Below are 17775 nucleotides of genomic sequence, written 5' to 3'. Positions count from 1 at the left end.
GTCTACATCCTCAATCATGTCAGCCTCAACCCTTGTGTTCAAGCAGTTGTCCTTCCTCTGTGTTTCCTCTCCTGCAGTTCTTCCTCTGAATATGGGCAGCGTTCTTTACCATAAGTCCGTCAGAATTGTTCTGGGTCATTGCATTACTGCTAGTACAGAAGTCCATTACATTCTATTTTACCACAGTGTATTGGTCTCTGTGTATAATGTTCTTCTGACTCTGCTCCTTTCACTCTGCATCAGTTCCTGGAGGTCTTTCCAATTCACATGGAATTCCTCCAGTTTATTATTCCTTTGAGCCCAATAGTATTCCATCACCAGCATATACCACAATTTGTTCAGCCATTCCCCAATTGAAGGGCATACCCTCGTTTTCCAGTTTTTTGCCACCACAAAAAGTGCGGCTATAAATATTTTCATGCAAGTTTGTTTATCTATGATCTCTTTGGGGTATAAACCCAACAATGCTATGGCTGGATCAAAGGGCAGACATTCTTTTATAGTCCTTTGAGCATAGTTCCAAATTGCCAGCCAGAATTGTTGGATCAGTTCACAACTCCATCAGCAATGCATTAATGTCCCAATTTGGCCACATCCCCTCCAACATTCATTACTCTCCCCTTCTATCATTTTAGCCAATCTGCTAGGTGTGAGGTGATATCTCAGAGTTGTTTTGATTTGCATTTCTCTAATTATTAGAGATTTAGAACACTTTCTCATGTACTTATTAATACTTTTGATTTCTTTATCTGAAAATTGCCTATTCAAGGATGGGCAAACTTTTTAAAGAGGGGGCCAAAGGAAAGGAAATGCTCTTCTGTCAGTCTGTTTCTAAGGCAACTTTTTCAAAGTTTTATTGTATTGTATCTTACTCATTGTATTTGTCAGATTAGAAATAATGTAGTGTGGCCAGATAGAACATTTCAGGGGGCCACATTTAGCCCACGGGCCGTAGTTTGCCCATCAATGTTCTATACTCTTGGAGGGAGTAACTACATTGAAAATGTGGATCTGAAAGGGTATAACAATCAAAAGGAATGAGAAAGATAAAAAGTTATGGGTAAAATACATGAAGTACATGAAACAGATACTCATATGATAAAGTTCGAGAAACAATGGGAAGAAATGAGAATATAGAAGAGAACCCTGGTCAGCAAAAAGGAAAAGGATAGAAGAATAACAGAAAGCAATCCTCTGGAAGGGTCTTTATAGATGAGAAAAGTGATTCCAAGGACTTTAAGTGACTTGAACAAAGTTATATAGGCACTAAATAGTACATCAAGGATTTGAACTTAAATCCTTTGGTCTGAAACAAATGGCCTTCTCACTGGATTTGAGTCCTGGCTCCAAATTTTTTACTAGCTCTGCAATTATGGGCAAATCATTCAACTCTTCTGAGTTTCATTTTTCTCATTTAAAAAATAAGGGCAATATTAAACTATTTACCTTATAGGATTGTGAATCATATTTTTTCCCCATACCTACCACACTGGACATGGTTGTCATCAGTGCTTATTTATTAAACTTATTGAAATTTATAATACTTCTGTTTCTGGCTCTAAGTTCCTACTGTTATTTTTATGGTTTAAATTCATGGGGGGTGGGGGTGGGGGAGATAAGGGTCTCAGTGAATTGAGAGCCAGGATAAGAAATGGGAGATTCTGGGTTCAGATATTGCTTGGATACTTCCTAACTGAATGACTCTGGGCAAGTTGCTTAATCCCCATTGCCTTGTCCTTACCATTCTTCTGCATTGGAACTGATAAAAAGTATTGATTCTAAGGCAGAAGGCAAAAGTTAAAAAAAATAAGTGTACTTGCTCCTTTAAATCGGGTACAGTAATATAAGTAAGCATCTACATGATGTAGTGTGAATAGTTCAGTAAGGTTCTACCTGCCCCCAAATATCTCCTCCTGGCTTACCAGGGCGTCATGCTTTTTAGACACACACACACACACACACACACACACACACACACACACACACACACACAAATATATATGCAGCCTAAAATTGATTTAATTAAATTATTTTGGTTAGTCATCAAAAGTGGAACATTTGCCTCCTCCTCTAAACAGTGAAAATGTATGTTAATTGAGGGGAACTAGGGATCTTTGGGAGTGTCCAAGAAGGACAAAACCAAGGCTAGAGAGATACCAGAAAAAGGTAGCTGAAGCCTGAAGGACGGTGCCATAAAAATGGACGTGCTGCTGAGGTGAAGACAAATCACTGTTTTGCTTGGGAAGGCCCTCATTAAAGGGGTGCATATGTGCTTGGGGTATTCTAGACCCCAGCCTCTTCCTTTAAACCTCTTACCTCAGGCACGGGGGGAGATTAGATCACAGTTACTGCTTTGGGGCATTGATGGCAGGAAACTCCAACATCTGGTTAGAGACCTGATAGTTAAGTTTCTAGTTCGTGCCTTACCTGTTCCTATAGTAGTATTGGCAGTCGATGAACGGTAGCCGACTTTGCAGAGAGACTAGAGTAGCCATAGCCTTCCCCGCCCCCTTGGCTCCCAACTGATGTTACTCTTTGTCTCCATGGCAACTGGGCCATACCATAGACGTTCTTCAAGAAGGGAGGGTTTCCTCTCCCATCTTTCTCTTTGTCTTGTTCTTCAAACCCTAAAGAAACAGCTTCAGGACTCAAAGCACAGCTTTTATGTAATCCCACAGCTCATAAGGCTCGACGACTACAGGAGAAAGATTTTTAGAGATATTTGACCCCTGTGGGAGTCGGGGTGGGGGTGGGGTGGGGTATTGAATAGGCTGCTACTTAGTCTCGTCCGGCTTCCGTTTTCCGCTAGCTCGCCGCTTCCGGAGTCCCCTCTCAAAATGCAACGCTGGGGCCGAGGAACCCCTTCTGGCGCTAGAGCCGGATCTGGATCCCGATCCCGAGCTGGAGCCGAAGTCTCCCCTCGGGTCTGAGCCTCGGGCCCCGGCTCCCGGGTGTCGTTAATGTTCCGGGCGGCCTGGAGCCAACTGATCGAAGCTCGAGCCACGGCGAACCGCTGGTGAGGCTGGCGGGCCCGGGGACAGGGGAGTGGCAGAGAGTGGAGTGGAGGGATGACCAGTGACCAGATGGGCCAAGGAGGGAAGGAAGGAAAGGGAGTATAGAGATGGGAGTGAAGAGGCCCTGGAGGTAATACCCCTTAAGGAGGAAGAGGAAAAGGAGATGGATAGACTGTCCAAAACATCGTCCTTCTGTTTCCCTCTCCCCTCCTTCTGTGGAAGGAAGTTTGAGGAAGATGAGACAGTACTTGGATGAGGGCACAGGGACTAGCAGGACGTTCGACTCACCGAGGGATACTTGTTGATTGCTTGAGTTAACACGTTTCAGGGATTTGAGGACGAGACTTTGGAGGGTTTCATCTCTGCAATTGACTGGAATGAAGGCAGAGAGACTTGTGTTTTTGGATTCCCCTCCCCCGCCCCCCCAACCTTGTCACATTACACTGAGTAGTAAATCCTTCCAGAATCTTAGAAGTGTAGAGCTGGAGGGAACCTTAGAAATTATCTCGTTTTCGGAGACAACAAGCATTTATTAAGCATTTACTAGATGCTAAGCTCTGTGGGGTGTTTGGTAGGGAGGTACAAAAGAAAAGCAAAAAACGTGGCTCCTGCACATGTTAAGGGGGAAGAAGAACATGTAAGTAGCTCCACTCACACAATCAAATATTTATTAAGGGCCTGCTATGTGCACTGGGGATACAAAAAGAAGCAAAAGACAACCCCTGCCCTCGAGCTTCCAGCCTACTGGGGAGACATGTAAATAATTACATTCACACAATCATTAAGCATTTATTAAGTGCCTGCCATGTGCCAGGCACTGTGCTAAATGCCAGGGATACCAAAAGGCATAAAAGACAGACCCTTTCCTTTAGGAGCTTATTGTCATCTGCACAATAGCCACTGTACCACCTAGTTTCCAAAAATAAAGAATCAAAACAGTTTCTGCTCTCAAAGAATTCACATTCTAATTAGGGGAGACAACACAAAGTGAGGTTCCAAGAAGTTGAGGCACAGCCATGAGAATTGTGTTAATAAACAAGACAAGTCTTTTTCTCCCAGCCCAATACTCTTCCTAATACACATTGTTTGCTGCCTCACTGTATAATTTCAGAATTTGAGTTCCAGAATCTTAAAGTGAGCTCAGTGCCAGAAAAGTACAATATACATGGAAGGTAAAAAGATAAAGAAGTTACTTAATCTCCTTGTTCCCACTAGATGAGCTCTTCCACTTATCTACCTGTATGACCCTGAGGCAAAGCAATTCCTCTCTTTGGTCTTCAGTTTCTAAATCTATAAAATGAAAATTTGAGATCAGATCTTATCAACTACTCTAAATCTTATTATCATGGGATAGTTATAACTGTTTTATAGATAAGCAAACTGACTCCAAAACATTAAAGAGACTTGTACAAAGTTCCTACACAGTTTCTCTTTATTAAAAAAAAACAAGAACAGGAACTTCCAGTTCTTAATTGCTAAGATAATAGAATTGTCCATTTAAAATTGGAAGAGATTTTAGAAGTCATCCAGCCTATCCCACTTCATTGTACGTATAAAATAAATTGAAGCCCAGAAAAATTAAATGACTTGGTTACTGAAAGTCACAAAGTAAGTCTCAGACCTGAGATTTGAACCTAGGACCTTTGACTTGAAAGCCAACTGCCAGTGTGTTGAGGTTAGTAAGTTGATGTCACCTTTACATTTGTAGAATTTGAAATATAGATTGAACCCTAGAGGTCATCCAGTCTAATTTGTCAACAAACTGAATAGAATTAAAAAGTATTAAGTACTTTGTGCTAAGTACTGTCATAAATTATGGTGATAAAATGATAACAATAGCTACTATTTACATATTGCTCTAAGATTTTTTAAATACATTATAACTTTATCCTCACAACAATCCTGGAAAATAAGTGCTATTTTTATTCCCACTTTACAACTAATGAAACTGAAGCCAAAGGAAGTTGTCCTGGGGCCAGCTAGTTAAGTGTCTAAAGTTAGACTTGACTAGGATTTCTTTATTGTGTTTAGAGTCAGGTATTCTTCAAGTCCAACACTAGCCACTAGACCAGCTTACTACCTGAGATAAAGAATCAAAACAATCCCCGTGCTAAAAGAATTCACATTGTATTTGGGACAAACCAACACACAAAGTCAGTCTCAAACAACTTGTGCCTTGACTAGTTTGTAGAGGCACAGCCACTGGAACAATGTTCATAACTAGAATGTGTCTTTTCTCTGAGCCCAGTGCCCTTCCTAGTGTGCAATGTTTGCTGCTTCACTATATAATTTCAGAATGTGATTTCCAGAATCTTAAAGTGAAGTGCTTTAAAAAAGTATTTCCCTTGTATTCGGAGAGGTAACATGATATCATAGAATATTAAACCAGCTAGGAGACCTGTGTTCTGGTCCCCATTCTGCCACTTGACTGCTATGATTTTGGGCAGGTTATTTATATAGTTTCCCTAACTAAAAAATAGAATTGCCTTAGATGACTTCTGAAGTTTTTTTTTCAGCTCTAAAATTCTGTGATTCTCTCTATATATATTGCTTGTAATTAGCCAGCTGCTTTTAGGCAATAAAAACATTGTCAACTTAACTGAATTGATTTCTGATCTCTCCAATCAATGAGTGGTAACTCAGGAGATGAGTTAGCAGCATGTTTTGCTATTGTCATTTCTGGCTACTGAGCTGGTTTAGGTTGTCTGACTCTAAAATTTGTTTTTAATGTCATTTCCAAGGACTTGAGATTAAACATTTATTAAAAAAAGAAAATAACCTGTGAGATTTCTTTTATCAATGTGAAATAGTTTCATTTGATGTATGTGTGGTCTTGCAACAATTTAGTCACAGAGACCTTTTTTCTATTTCCTATCTCCTACTAGTGATGTGGAACCTGCCTTACCTATCAGTCTCTGTTGTTGTTTAAGCACATACTATTAAATAACATTGGTACAGTGTATTTTTGTCATTCTCTTCACTTAAATCACATTGCTTTGCAAATGCTAGGTACTCAGTAAATATTATTGATAATTTTCTACTGTCTCTTCTCCAAACCCCTTTGAAGAGTGAAAAAGACAGCTCACATCTCATTAGGTAAACTGATTTATGGCCACATAGGTGGTACAATGGATAGAATACAAGCCCTGGAGTCAGGAAAACTCATCTTCCTGAGTTCATATCTGGTCTCAGAGACACTTGATAACTGTATGACTTAGAGTAAGTCACTTACTGCTAATTGCCTCAGTTTCCTCATCTGTAAAATGAACTGGAGAAGAAAATGTCAAACCACTTCAGTATCTTTGCCAAGAAAACCCCAGAGAAGTCCAAACAAAACACACACAAATGAAACAAATGAGCAAACTCTTTAACAGAGAAACATTAATAGGTTTTAAGTAATAGAAATCATCTGTTTCTAGTTCTTTCATACAGTATGATTTCATGACCTATCTTGTGTGTGTGTACCGAATTTTAATACAAAATATAATATTGTCTATTTAAGAAATAGGCATTATGGATGATTCTATTTTTTAAAAGAATGACCCAACCAAGTGTCCATTTTTGCAAAAATCTCCCTCCTAATTTTAGCCTACTTCTAAAATTAAGAATAGCAGGTAAAAGGAAAGCAACATTTAGAATTAAGGTTAATTTCTTAATACTGTTTTCCTTAAGAAAGTTTTAAGATGCTGTTTTCTAGTTGTTGGACTTGGAAGATATAATTTATTTTAAAATATTAATTTTTGGGCAGTATTAAACCTGTGATTTTATTGAAATAGGGAATTCTTTATGAGGAAACTATTAGTGCAGAGATCAGCACTGGTTCTTAGCTTTATATAGTCTTTCTATGAGGCTTTGAAAGGTTAAATGACTTACCCAGGGTCACACTACCAGATAAATTTTTAAATGTTTCTGTAATTTAATATCCAGTTATGAAATATATTTTAGCAATTTAAGTTTTAACCTATTTGTACAGAACCTAAGGAGTTTGAACCTTGTCATGTAGGACCACAGGAAGTAAATTTTATTCATGATTCTACTTTAAAGCAGGGGTAGGGTTCAGGGGACAGTGAAAAGTTAACCATGGTCCCCTAAAGGGAACCCATAGCTTGGTTAACTCCCTCCACCAGTGCAAATGGAACCAGCTACTTAAGTCATTTTAATGACTTAGATCATTTTAAAATACAGTTGTGGGGGGGGGGGTTCTTTTTTTTAGAAATACCACTTATTTTGAAGTTTTTGTAACTTTCTGGAGGTCTCGGGCTATATGTCATTGAGATTACTATTACATTAGTAAAAATTGAGATTTATTCTTTGCATTTCAATTATAAGGAAGTTAAGCCATTGCATAGTTAATTTTGTGTGTTTTGCCAGATTCTGGTAAGATTTTCTTCCTGCTACCTACATGCTGACTTCTGTATTTTTGTCATAGGCATCATTATCCCAAGTTTTTATTCTTAGTGTAACCTATGATTCCCTCTTTTCCTTTATTCTTCCTACCCAATCATGGCCTGTCAGTGGTAGGACCCTGAGTCATTATGTATATTAATAGTGGTGATTGATGATGATGATGATAGCAGCTGCTATTTAAACAGTGCTTCAAAATTTCAGAGTGTTTTACATATTTTATATTGTTCTTACAACTTACTATCCCTTTGAGATAGATACTATAGGTATTGCCATTCCCTTTTTAGCTATGAATGTAAACTAAGATTCAGAGAGAGAAAATAAATTTCCCATAGACACATAGCTACTAAAATTTAAAAGCAGAATTTAAACTTGGGTCTTTCCTATCTAAGAGTAAGACTCACTTTCCATGTAGTAGATAAAATGCTGACCTTGGGAATTATAAAAACCTGGGCTTGGTTCTGCTATCCCTGTTGCTTAACTGGCCTTGTGACTGTGAGCCAGTCATTGAAATTATCTAATCTAAGTAGCTCTCTTAAGATTATAAATCATAGACCAATTATCCTATGGTAGTGAAATGGTTCCCAAGTTCCTACATGAAGGAAATCTCAAGTCCTTTATGTATTGACATGATATAAATATTCCCTTGAATTGTCAAGAAGCTACTCCCAGACCTCCTTAATTTTTGTGCTTTGGATTATTGGGAGAGTGTTTTTAATGGAGACCTCTTCACTCAAGGCATAATTTCCCTAACACTTTAATTTCATCATATCCCATCGCTGCTAAAAATTAAAACCAAACTAATTGACTTTGCACTGTCCTGTGGGGCAAAGTCCAGAGTCCTTAGTTATGCTTTTGTCTTTCTTCAGGCAGGCTAGCACCAAACTATATTTCCAATCTTGTCTTTCATTATCTCTCTTCATAAATCCTTAGGGCCACACAGAGGCTGACATCTTGTTCACTGTACCCTCAGCATACCTTGCTCATTCATTTCTCATTCTATACTTTATCACTTTTGTTCCCCTTGCTTGGAATGCTTTCCAATGCCCTCTGCCAATTAATTTGTTTTTCTGATTTTCCATTTGTGTATACCTTGCTTTCCCAGTGGAATTCTGGCTCCTAAGAAGGGACTACATGTATCAAGGATACTTTGTATACTTGAGAATTCCTAATGGTAATTTTCACATAACAAGCAATCAGTAGATTTTGCTGACTTACATCCTAGGTTGGGTTACAATACAGTTTTAATAACATTTTACTTTCGTAGCAATATTGAAACTAAAAAATATATTTCTTATTTCTTCAGTACTCTAGATATTCCTAGCTCAAAACAATTTCTAATTGATGAATTTATTTATATCACAGTCCTTTTGATTGTCCATTCAAATCCCTCTTCCATCCAGCTGCCAGAGTAAAGCTTAGGTCTAACCATTTTATCTGCCTTCTGAGCAAATACCAGTGGCTTCCTAGAATCAAATATAAACGCTTCTGTTTGACATTTAAAGTTCTTCATGACCTGGTCCTTTCCCTCTCTTTCTGGTCTTACATACATTGATCCCCAGTAGGAACTTTGTGATTCAGCCATACTGACTTATCAGTTGTTTCTCCCTCAAGTCTCCTTCCCCAATTCTCTTAGAACTGAGGCTTCCTTTAAGAATCAACTCAAGTCACTTCCTTTATGAGGCTTTTGGTCTTTGCCAGTTGCTAATGCCTTTTTTTTTTTAAGGCTCTACATTCTCTTTTTGCTTAACATATATCTTTATGTGCCTTTTTATATGCTCCCCTCCCTCTACCTCAGAATGTAAACTCCTTAAAAGAGGGATTTTTAAAAAGTTGTTTTTTTTTTAATGCTTAGTATATCTGGCATATAGTTAATGATGAATAAATGCTTATTAACTGATAGATTTCTGGATGCATCACTTCCTCAATCCAGTTAGTTTTTCCTTGTCACAAAGGAAATTTAGTTCAGATAAGCAAAACCGTGACAACAGAAGTCCTTTGCCTCTCTTAAGGAAAAGAGAAAGAGGTTTCCTCATTTCTTCACTTCAGCCAAGATTGGGCTAACACTATTTTCTTAATTGTTCACTTCTCAAATCTGACTTTCTCTTAGGAGGTTCATTTTTGTTGAGCAGCAATGGTTTAAAAACAAAACAAAAACTATTTCCCTATGGTTTTCAATTTTTTTTAATCCTGCATTTCATATTATGTAGAATTTTTTTGTAAATCTCATTTGCCATCAGCATTTGTCTTCTTGTGAATTTCTAGAAGTATGGAGTTGTCATAAGGTTTGACAAGTCTTGGAGGATATTCTCTAAGACCAAGATGCCCTAAGAAGGAGGCAGACCTTTTTATTTTTATTTTCATAGTATTCAGATAGATTATCAGCTATTTGAATAAATGAGCTGTTTATGTATGTTTTCCTACTGCATTGCTTAGCAAGCATCCAGTAGGCTTAGCATTAATGCTTGAATTGGATTAATATAACTGTTAGTAAGGCACTTTGATTTTTCTGATCGAGTTTTTTTGCTTTTGATAGCCAATGGTTATTATTTTTTTCCACATAAGTAACTATCAGATAAAATCAGATCTGTTTTGGTTATTAATTTATGGGATAAGAGGAAATAAATTACACTCGTTTTACTTTGGGCCGGCCAATTCTTTTGAATTTGAGGTTTATTGAACATAGTTGGTATTTTGCTGTTTCCACTATGTAGCTGCCTCTTCTGGCCATAACTTCAACTCTGTTCTATCAAGTGTCAGGGGGCATCCATTTAAAATGAGTTTGATCTTGATAGCATTTGTCATGCTGTTGGCACTTTTCCCATATGGACACTTAGATAAGAGTAATCACCAAAGGCCATCAAAAATACCTTGTTAATATTACAAGCTTTCTGAGATCAGAATTAATGGGTACCTAGAAATTGTTTGATAACTGACCAGAATTTATAAAACTTTCAGAACAGATGTTAAATAATTTACGAGCTGAAAGTAGCTTAAGGAAAAAAGTTTCATGCAGTTTACACTGGATCTTTAAAAAAAATAATTTCATAGTTCTTGTATAGGTCATGTGGTCAAATTATGTCACTTCACACAGATGCAAAATCTAGAGAGGTCAAATTTGTCCATGTCACATAAGTCATAAATAGTAGAGAAGGAGGAAGGAAGAAAGAAGAAAAAGGAAAAAAAAGGAAGTTTTGTTTTTCAAATTTCAACCATAAATGTCTTTGACTTTGCCAAATTTGTGACATTTCCAAAAGGAATTTCATAATAAATTAAAGCAGGAGAATAAACCCTGATACCTTGTGATCCAGTTGTACCTTTGCTAACTTGAAGAGAAGAAAACTTAGTAAGTTTTTTGTTAGTTCTCATTTAGAAAGTTAAAGATACTGATAGGACTTAATAACTCCTGGGTTTACCATACCTTTTGCTTTTCAAGTAAGTAATTAGGCTTGTTTTTGTTTTTTCTACTCAAAACAGCAGTATGGCTGTGGATGGCTATATTTCCCTTTTCTCTTATATCTATATGTTCATTGAAGAGGGAAGACTAGAATTGCTATGAGATGACAATTTGTGATGGTGCTGTTTGCTATTTCAGTGAGAAAAAATATTTTAAAAAGTCAGCTGAACTCAGGCATACTCAACATAGTGGGTAATTCTAACAGTAGAGCACAGATCTGCAAATTAAAGCTTGAGCTGTTTTTGTATAACTTTTGGGTTAAGAATAGTTTTATATTTTAAAATTTTATTGTCTTTAAAAATGTAAAAAAAAAACATTCTTAGCTTATGGAACTACACAAAAATAGGGGGCAGCTTGCCTTGCCTTAGTTTGCCAACCCCTTAGAATCACTAAAGTGATTTACATTCGTTACAGTCCCATTTAAAAAAATTTTTTTTTTTTTTTTGGTAATTAGCTCCTCTTGGATTGGCAGTATAATCAAATATACCCTCTGCTTAATTTTGTTCCATAATGCATAGTGTTATGATATCATTATGTTTAGTTTTGAATTGATGCAAAGAACCAACTTCTTACTGAGATATGTTCATTAGAATCTTTTTTTTTTTTACTTTAAAAATAATTCCTAGAGGTCTGATAAAATATTATTAGGTTAGATTATGGGACTTCTGATATAATCAAAGTTTTGTTAAGTGTTTATATTAGAATTTTCTCAAATTTACTATTTCTCTGTCATGACCTCTTGTATATTTGAATGAACAACTTTGTTAGCAAGATACAGCATCTTGGAGCCTGGATGATCTGCATAAATCTCTGTATGGCAAATAGTCTGAATCAAGATTTCGAGGGGGAGGTCTAATCCTATGATTTCAGCACTGTGGAGGATTCCCAGATTATAAACTCTGTAAACTGATGCATATTGGCAGTTTGTCTGTAATTTATAATTTTTAATGAGCCATCTGGAAGCACTAGGATGTTGAATGATTTGCCCCTGTTTACCTAGCACATATATGTCAGAGGCAGTAATTGAACTCAGGTTGTTCTGATTCCAAGGCTGACCCTCTATTTGCCAGTCTTCTCTTTCTTAATTATAGTGTAACAGATTGTATGATTAATGCCATATTCATTGATTTAGTGAGCATTTAGGAGGTCAGTATGTGCCAGATTCTGTTTTAGAACCCTTCATGTCTAAAAACAAAAGTGAAACAGCCAAATAGCATGAAGATCAATAAGTAATTACAAATTATAGACAAGTAATTTCTGGAGATAGAAGGTTCAATGGAAGGGACAGGTATCCTGAGAAGATTCCAGTAGTTTCCATGGGAGCTTATGTTTCAGTAGAAACAAGGATGCCTCTGGAGGCAGAAGACCTGGGTTCAAATGTGACCTCCTTTACTTACTATTCATATGACTTTGAGCAAGACAACTTTTGTTGTCATTTAGTTTTTCCATTGTATCTAACTTTTCATGACCCCTTTTTAGAAATTTTTTGGCAAAGATACTGGAGTGGTTTGTCATTTTCATCTCTAGCTCATTTTACAGATGAAGAAACTGAGGTAAATGGGGTGATTTTCCCAGGATAATATAGAGGCAAGTGTCTGAGGCATGATAAGAACTAAGGAAGGGGAACTGTCCACAACTATCCATTGTATCACCTAGCTGTCCACACTTAACTTTCCTGTGCCTTCATTTTATCATCCATCAAATGACTAGCATCAAGGATTAGAAATCAGCCTTATCATCTGTTTTTGTACAACTGGCTATCATAGCAACACCCTCACTGAATAGTCCTGAGATTCAAATAAGATAATGTTTGTAAAGCACTTAGCTCAATGTCTGCACTTAGATACTCAGTAGAGATGAAGAAGAAATGGCAAAAAGGCAGTCTAGTTTGACTAGAACATGAATTATCAATGCTTTCTTTAGCTAGTTCTTTTGCTTTTGAATGATTACATTAGAAGAGAAAGTAAATTCTCTTAGGGAATACTTTTTCTCAAAATGATTCATTGAAACTGTAGTCAGTTCTCTTAAAAGTATATATTCTGATGCTTTTTTTTCCTTTTACTATTCTATTTTGTGAAAATTACCTTAGCAAATAAATTAGTGTGCCCCCAAATATCTTCAAAAATGTTCATATCTTAGAAAGCTATTACAAACATCATTGTGCCCACCATAGTTATATATTGGTCATGATACTAAATGTTAGACTAGCAAGGCATAGAGCAGACATGTAGAAAATAACATGATTTTCCTACTAAATTCTGGTCTTTTTATCAAAAATACTTGACAGCCGTCTAGTCTATTAGTCATTCTTTTTTTTTTTTTTTTTTTTTTAATGTAAGCCTATTTCTTTTCTCTAGGAATATTGTATTCCAAAATCTTCTTTCATTTTTGGTAAAAGCAACTAGGTCTCTTACATGATCTTGACTTATGTATGGATACTTAGTTCTTAATTGCTTCTTTCCTGAATGCTTGCAGTATTTTTCTATGATATGAAAATTTTGAATTTGACTATGATTTTCCCAGAACTTTTCTAGGATTGCTTTTGAAGTTGTTTTCAAGAAGTGATAGAAGGACCTGTGCCAAATTAAAAAAAAAAAAGCAATAGATAATTCTTTTTATCTTTAGTTTACCCTATCTAAAAGATCAGGACCATTTTTATTTATGATTTCTTGAACATTTTTAGGAAGTTAAGTGAGTCTTAAATTAATTCTTCTTTTCCGGTCTTTCAGATTCGATACCTTATATCAGATAGCTTAAATTTTCTTCTAATTTTCCAATATTTTTATTTTGTTTTGATTTTTTTCTCCCTGTCTCATGCAGTCATTGTTTTCTATTTTGTCTATTATATTTTTCAGGGACTGCATTTCTTGTTAATTTTTACCACACTTTATTCTCCTTCCATTTTTTCCATCAGAGCTTTTATTTTATTTTGTAAAAATATTTTGCTTCATTTCTTCCCGGCATTCATGTAGTCCTTGTGGAAAATCCATTTTATTTTTTTTGAGTCTCTCTGCTTGCAGTTGTTATAGAGCTACTCTTTCTCTTCCAGGAGATCTTTGGATGTAAAATCAGCTTCCTGTGGGGGCTTTGGTGGAGTGAGCTTTTTAAATAGGCAGGGAGAACATGGTCTTAATTTTGTTAAATAATTAGTTTTTTTTAACTTCTATTTCCTTTTTATTCCTTCTACTTCAAATGATTATTAATAAACTTTATAATATTAATACTTGGAATTGCTGGATATTAATTTAAGTCTTACAATGGATTTGTAGGAAAAGATGAGTTTGGGACATGTTGAGTTGGAAATGACTACTTACAGAATACTGTCCAGGTGTTGCAAATATCAGAGGATCTTAGGATATAGTGGTGTAAGGAATTAAACCCTTTTATTTTATATAGTGAAACTAAAGCCCAAGGGAAGCTTATTGACTTGTTCAAAATCATGCAGGTAATATCTAGGAGGCATAGCCATTTTCTCTGCCCTCAAATGCAGTTTTCCTTCTATCATAACATGCTGCGCCTATAGTTTTAGGCAAACAAGGTTCTGTCTTCATTAAAATTATAGTCTAGTCAGGGTACACTTGTACCTAAATAACCAAACCTGCTCTCTGTGATCTCTATTTAAAGGTCACAACCGACAGACATGGAAACATGGAGGGAAGGATTAATGAGAAAGGCTTCTTAGAGTTCATAACATTTGAACTAGACATTAGAAGAGTGGGAATTATATAGGCTTTACCTCAGAGGATAAGACTTTCTAAGCATCGAAAACAATTTGAGTGTTCTCATAGAAGTGAGAAAGCTTAGACCTTTATGTGGAATGATAGACACTCTATAGGCATTTGGAGCAGAGGAATCAGATAAGTAATGTAAGTGTATATGAAAAACATCTGGAAGGCTGGAAGAAAAGTGAAGTAATATTAAGAACTATTACCAAAATGATAGTTTTTTTTTTTTTTTATCAGGACAACATCAGAGAGGTGTCAATACATTTAAGAGATACTGCAGAGATAGGATAGCTAGAACAACATGGGGTATGAAAGAAAGGTAATAGTCAAAATTAACACCAAGATTTTGAACACAATGAATGGTGGTGCCACTAACAGAAACAATGAATTTAGGATTTATAGAGTTTTATGTGGGTCTCTTGTTTTTGTTTTGTTAGTTTTGTTTTTTGAGAAGGATTATAAGCTCAGTTGTGGAGATACTGAAGTTGAAGTTCGGACAAGACACACTGGTAGAAGTGTCATATTGGCAATTGATGCTATGTCTAAAATTTGGGAAAGAAATTAATGATCTTCCCACTTGGCCAAACTCATATTTTTTTGATCTGCCATCCAGATAAAATTCAGGGCTCTCTTTTGTTGTCTTCTTACCAGCAACAAATGTCAAAGATTCTTTTGGTCTTAATTCAATGAATGTATCCTAAATATTTATTGTAAACTCATGATTCAGTATTACATTTAGTAATTTTATAGAAACTTGTGAATATAAAGACCAAATATAAGCCTTTATATCCTCATAAAACCTAAAGTCTTGTTTTCTTGGGGAACAATTACCATTGTTAGGGTATTTCCATATATCAATTATCAAACATTTATTAAACACCTATTATGTGCTAGGCATTATTATAAATACCAAATGTATGAAAATAGAATGAAACTGCCCCTCATTAAGGAACTTATATTCTTTTAGGGAAGACAGTAATCATCCCTATAAGTACAAACAGGGTTCTTTGGGATGGTTATAAGTCACACTTATTACTTGGGATCCCTATTAAAGGTTTTATGTGTAGGAAGGTCGGAGCACTTGAGCAACAAATGGAATTCTGAGAGGAAGAAGTGAGGAGAAAATGCACTGCAGATAGAGTGACAATGGAAAGGCATGTAGAGCTGTGCATGAAGAATAATTAGAAGGACCTAACTAGCTGGATCATAGAGTTTGGGAAGGGAGGCAGTATATCACAACTCTGGAAAGGTAAGTCAAAATCGGCATGGGAAAGTCTTTAAATGCCAAACAGAGGCAAGTATATATATATATATATATGTGCAGGTTGGAGGAGGACGATTAAAGAGATAGGTAAAGGAGTTGGTATTTGCCACTGGAAGGGCCACCTTTTCTTCCAAGTTTGGGGCAAGGAAGAAAGAGTTGGAATTGAACTTGAAGTGATTTAAAATAGAGAATCGAGGAGAAGCAAAAACATTCTACATATGTCCTCTTTTTTTTTTCCCCAATGAAGTACACAGTGAAAGGATGAGTGAGGTGCTTAAAAATAATGTTAGATACAGAAGCTAAGGATTCAGTGATTAAATAAGATAATGAATGAGATAGTAAATGCAAGGTGTTTTGTAGACCTTAAAGTATGCCATAAAACATACTCCATTATTGTTATGTATGCAATAAGACCCTGTTTGACTTCTTCAGCAGAGTCAGTGGCATGTGTATAGTAGTGGATCAGACTGATTGATGAAAGGAGTAATCAATCTAGGATTGGGGTTTGTCAAGGGATGAGTTGCTAGGATATAAGAGTAAGAGACTTAAGGTTATAGAGTACCATGTAAAGTTGGACTGTTGATCTAAAGTCAGTATTTTGAAATGAAAAATGTAAGGCCAGATCAGGAGTGATCTGGGAAAGCAAGGAGGGGTAGAATGACTGGAGTTTATGGTTTGGATGGAGACATAAGTTTAAGATGAGGTATAAAGAAAGATGGAAAGAGATGAGGTTACAGTCAGATAGAAAAATATCAGAGTTCTTTAACAAAGCACTTTCACATATACAGTATGATTAATAACATTATATCATACATCTGTACTCCTGTTAGAAACATTATTTAGCAGTGATATTCTCCACATGGTATGCAATGCTCAATATAATACAAATTTTCAAAATTAGGCTTGGTTACTATCTGTCTTTCAGAGGCATTTACTTATAAATGTAAAAAAAAAACCCTATGAAATAAGTAATAATTCTTATCATTATATTCTGAAATGCCAGAAATGGAGACATTGAAGAAACATAGATTTGAACTTAGAATGTTCATATTTTTTTAGATTTCCTTTTTTGTCAACTGTATCACAAAGTCTTATTTGAGAAAATGTCTTTAGGATAAAATGTTGTTTCAGTATAATAGCCTTCTTCTGATGCTTCCACCTAACTGCCAAAGCAAATGAAATAAATGAGTTATTGATCTTGTGATGTTCTCTTATAATGACTTTATTTCTGGCAGGCCAATAGATGCCAATTTAACCTGAGAGATGTTGTTGAAGCAGCTTGACATTTACTGACTATAATAATACTTTACTGTTAGAATGAATTTTCCTAAGTGTAGACATTTAGTTGGGAGCCAAGAGTGCATAATTTGGACAATAAATTATGCCTCTTTAAAATTTTTTCATGTTTATTTTGGATTTTTAACTTATAAAACTCAAAAATAACAAATTTATAGTATATTCAATAAATGAGCAAAATTTGCCTCACATAGTAATAAATTGAGTTTTATGTTAATATTTTGTCATTTAACTTACATCAGACCTGTTGTATAGTCTGCCTCTCTGTCTCTTTCAATTGGGGAGGGAGAAGGAGCAGGTAAAGATATGACATTTTTCTTACACAAATTGGATTGGTGTCCTAGAGTAAATCTTTGCTTTCAAACCTTTTGTTGGCTATAATCTGTTTATCTTACATTGCCAAGTTACCTTTAATATATGATTTTAAAAGTAGCAAAACTTAATTGCTCCTAGCTAATGTTAATGGTTTTGACTTTTTTGTTTGTTTGTTTCAGGAAACCCCAAAATACCATTCTCATTTTTCCACTTGATATCTCTGTGACAAATCACTTATTCTCCCTCAGCTTGAGTAGCCTCATCCTTAAAATGAGAAGGTTAAAAAAAAAATGAGGAGGT

The 17775-nt window shown here is 35.8% G+C and overlaps 2 protein-coding genes across 3 annotated transcripts in view; one reads left to right on the top strand and one right to left on the bottom strand.

Moving 5' to 3' along the window:
* Positions 1-2495, bottom strand: part of SPATA17 (spermatogenesis associated 17) — a 273537-nt gene extending 271042 nt beyond the window's left edge. Inside the window, exon 1 of the mRNA XM_044674960.1 lies at positions 2428-2495. Coding sequence (XP_044530895.1) covers positions 2428-2495 — 68 coding nt within the window. The remainder of the gene's footprint in view (positions 1-2427) is intronic.
* Positions 2496-2838: 343 nt separating this feature from the next.
* The window catches only part of GPATCH2 (G-patch domain containing 2), a 302311-nt gene continuing 287374 nt past the window's right edge, over positions 2839-17775 (top strand). Inside the window, exon 1 of one of the 2 annotated variants that reach the window (XM_044673708.1) lies at positions 2839-3016. In XM_044673708.1, the coding sequence (XP_044529643.1) occupies positions 2961-3016 (56 nt within the window). In that variant the 5' untranslated portion in view covers positions 2839-2960. The remainder of the gene's footprint in view (positions 3017-17775) is intronic. The other variant, XM_044673709.1, reaches the window with a different exon arrangement.

This window comes from Gracilinanus agilis, chromosome 4, assembly GCF_016433145.1.
Source record: "Gracilinanus agilis isolate LMUSP501 chromosome 4, AgileGrace, whole genome shotgun sequence".
NCBI classification, from domain to species: domain Eukaryota; kingdom Metazoa; phylum Chordata; class Mammalia; order Didelphimorphia; family Didelphidae; genus Gracilinanus; species Gracilinanus agilis.
Note: the sequence above shows the minus strand (reverse complement) of the source record. Positions and strands in the feature narration are given on the sequence as shown.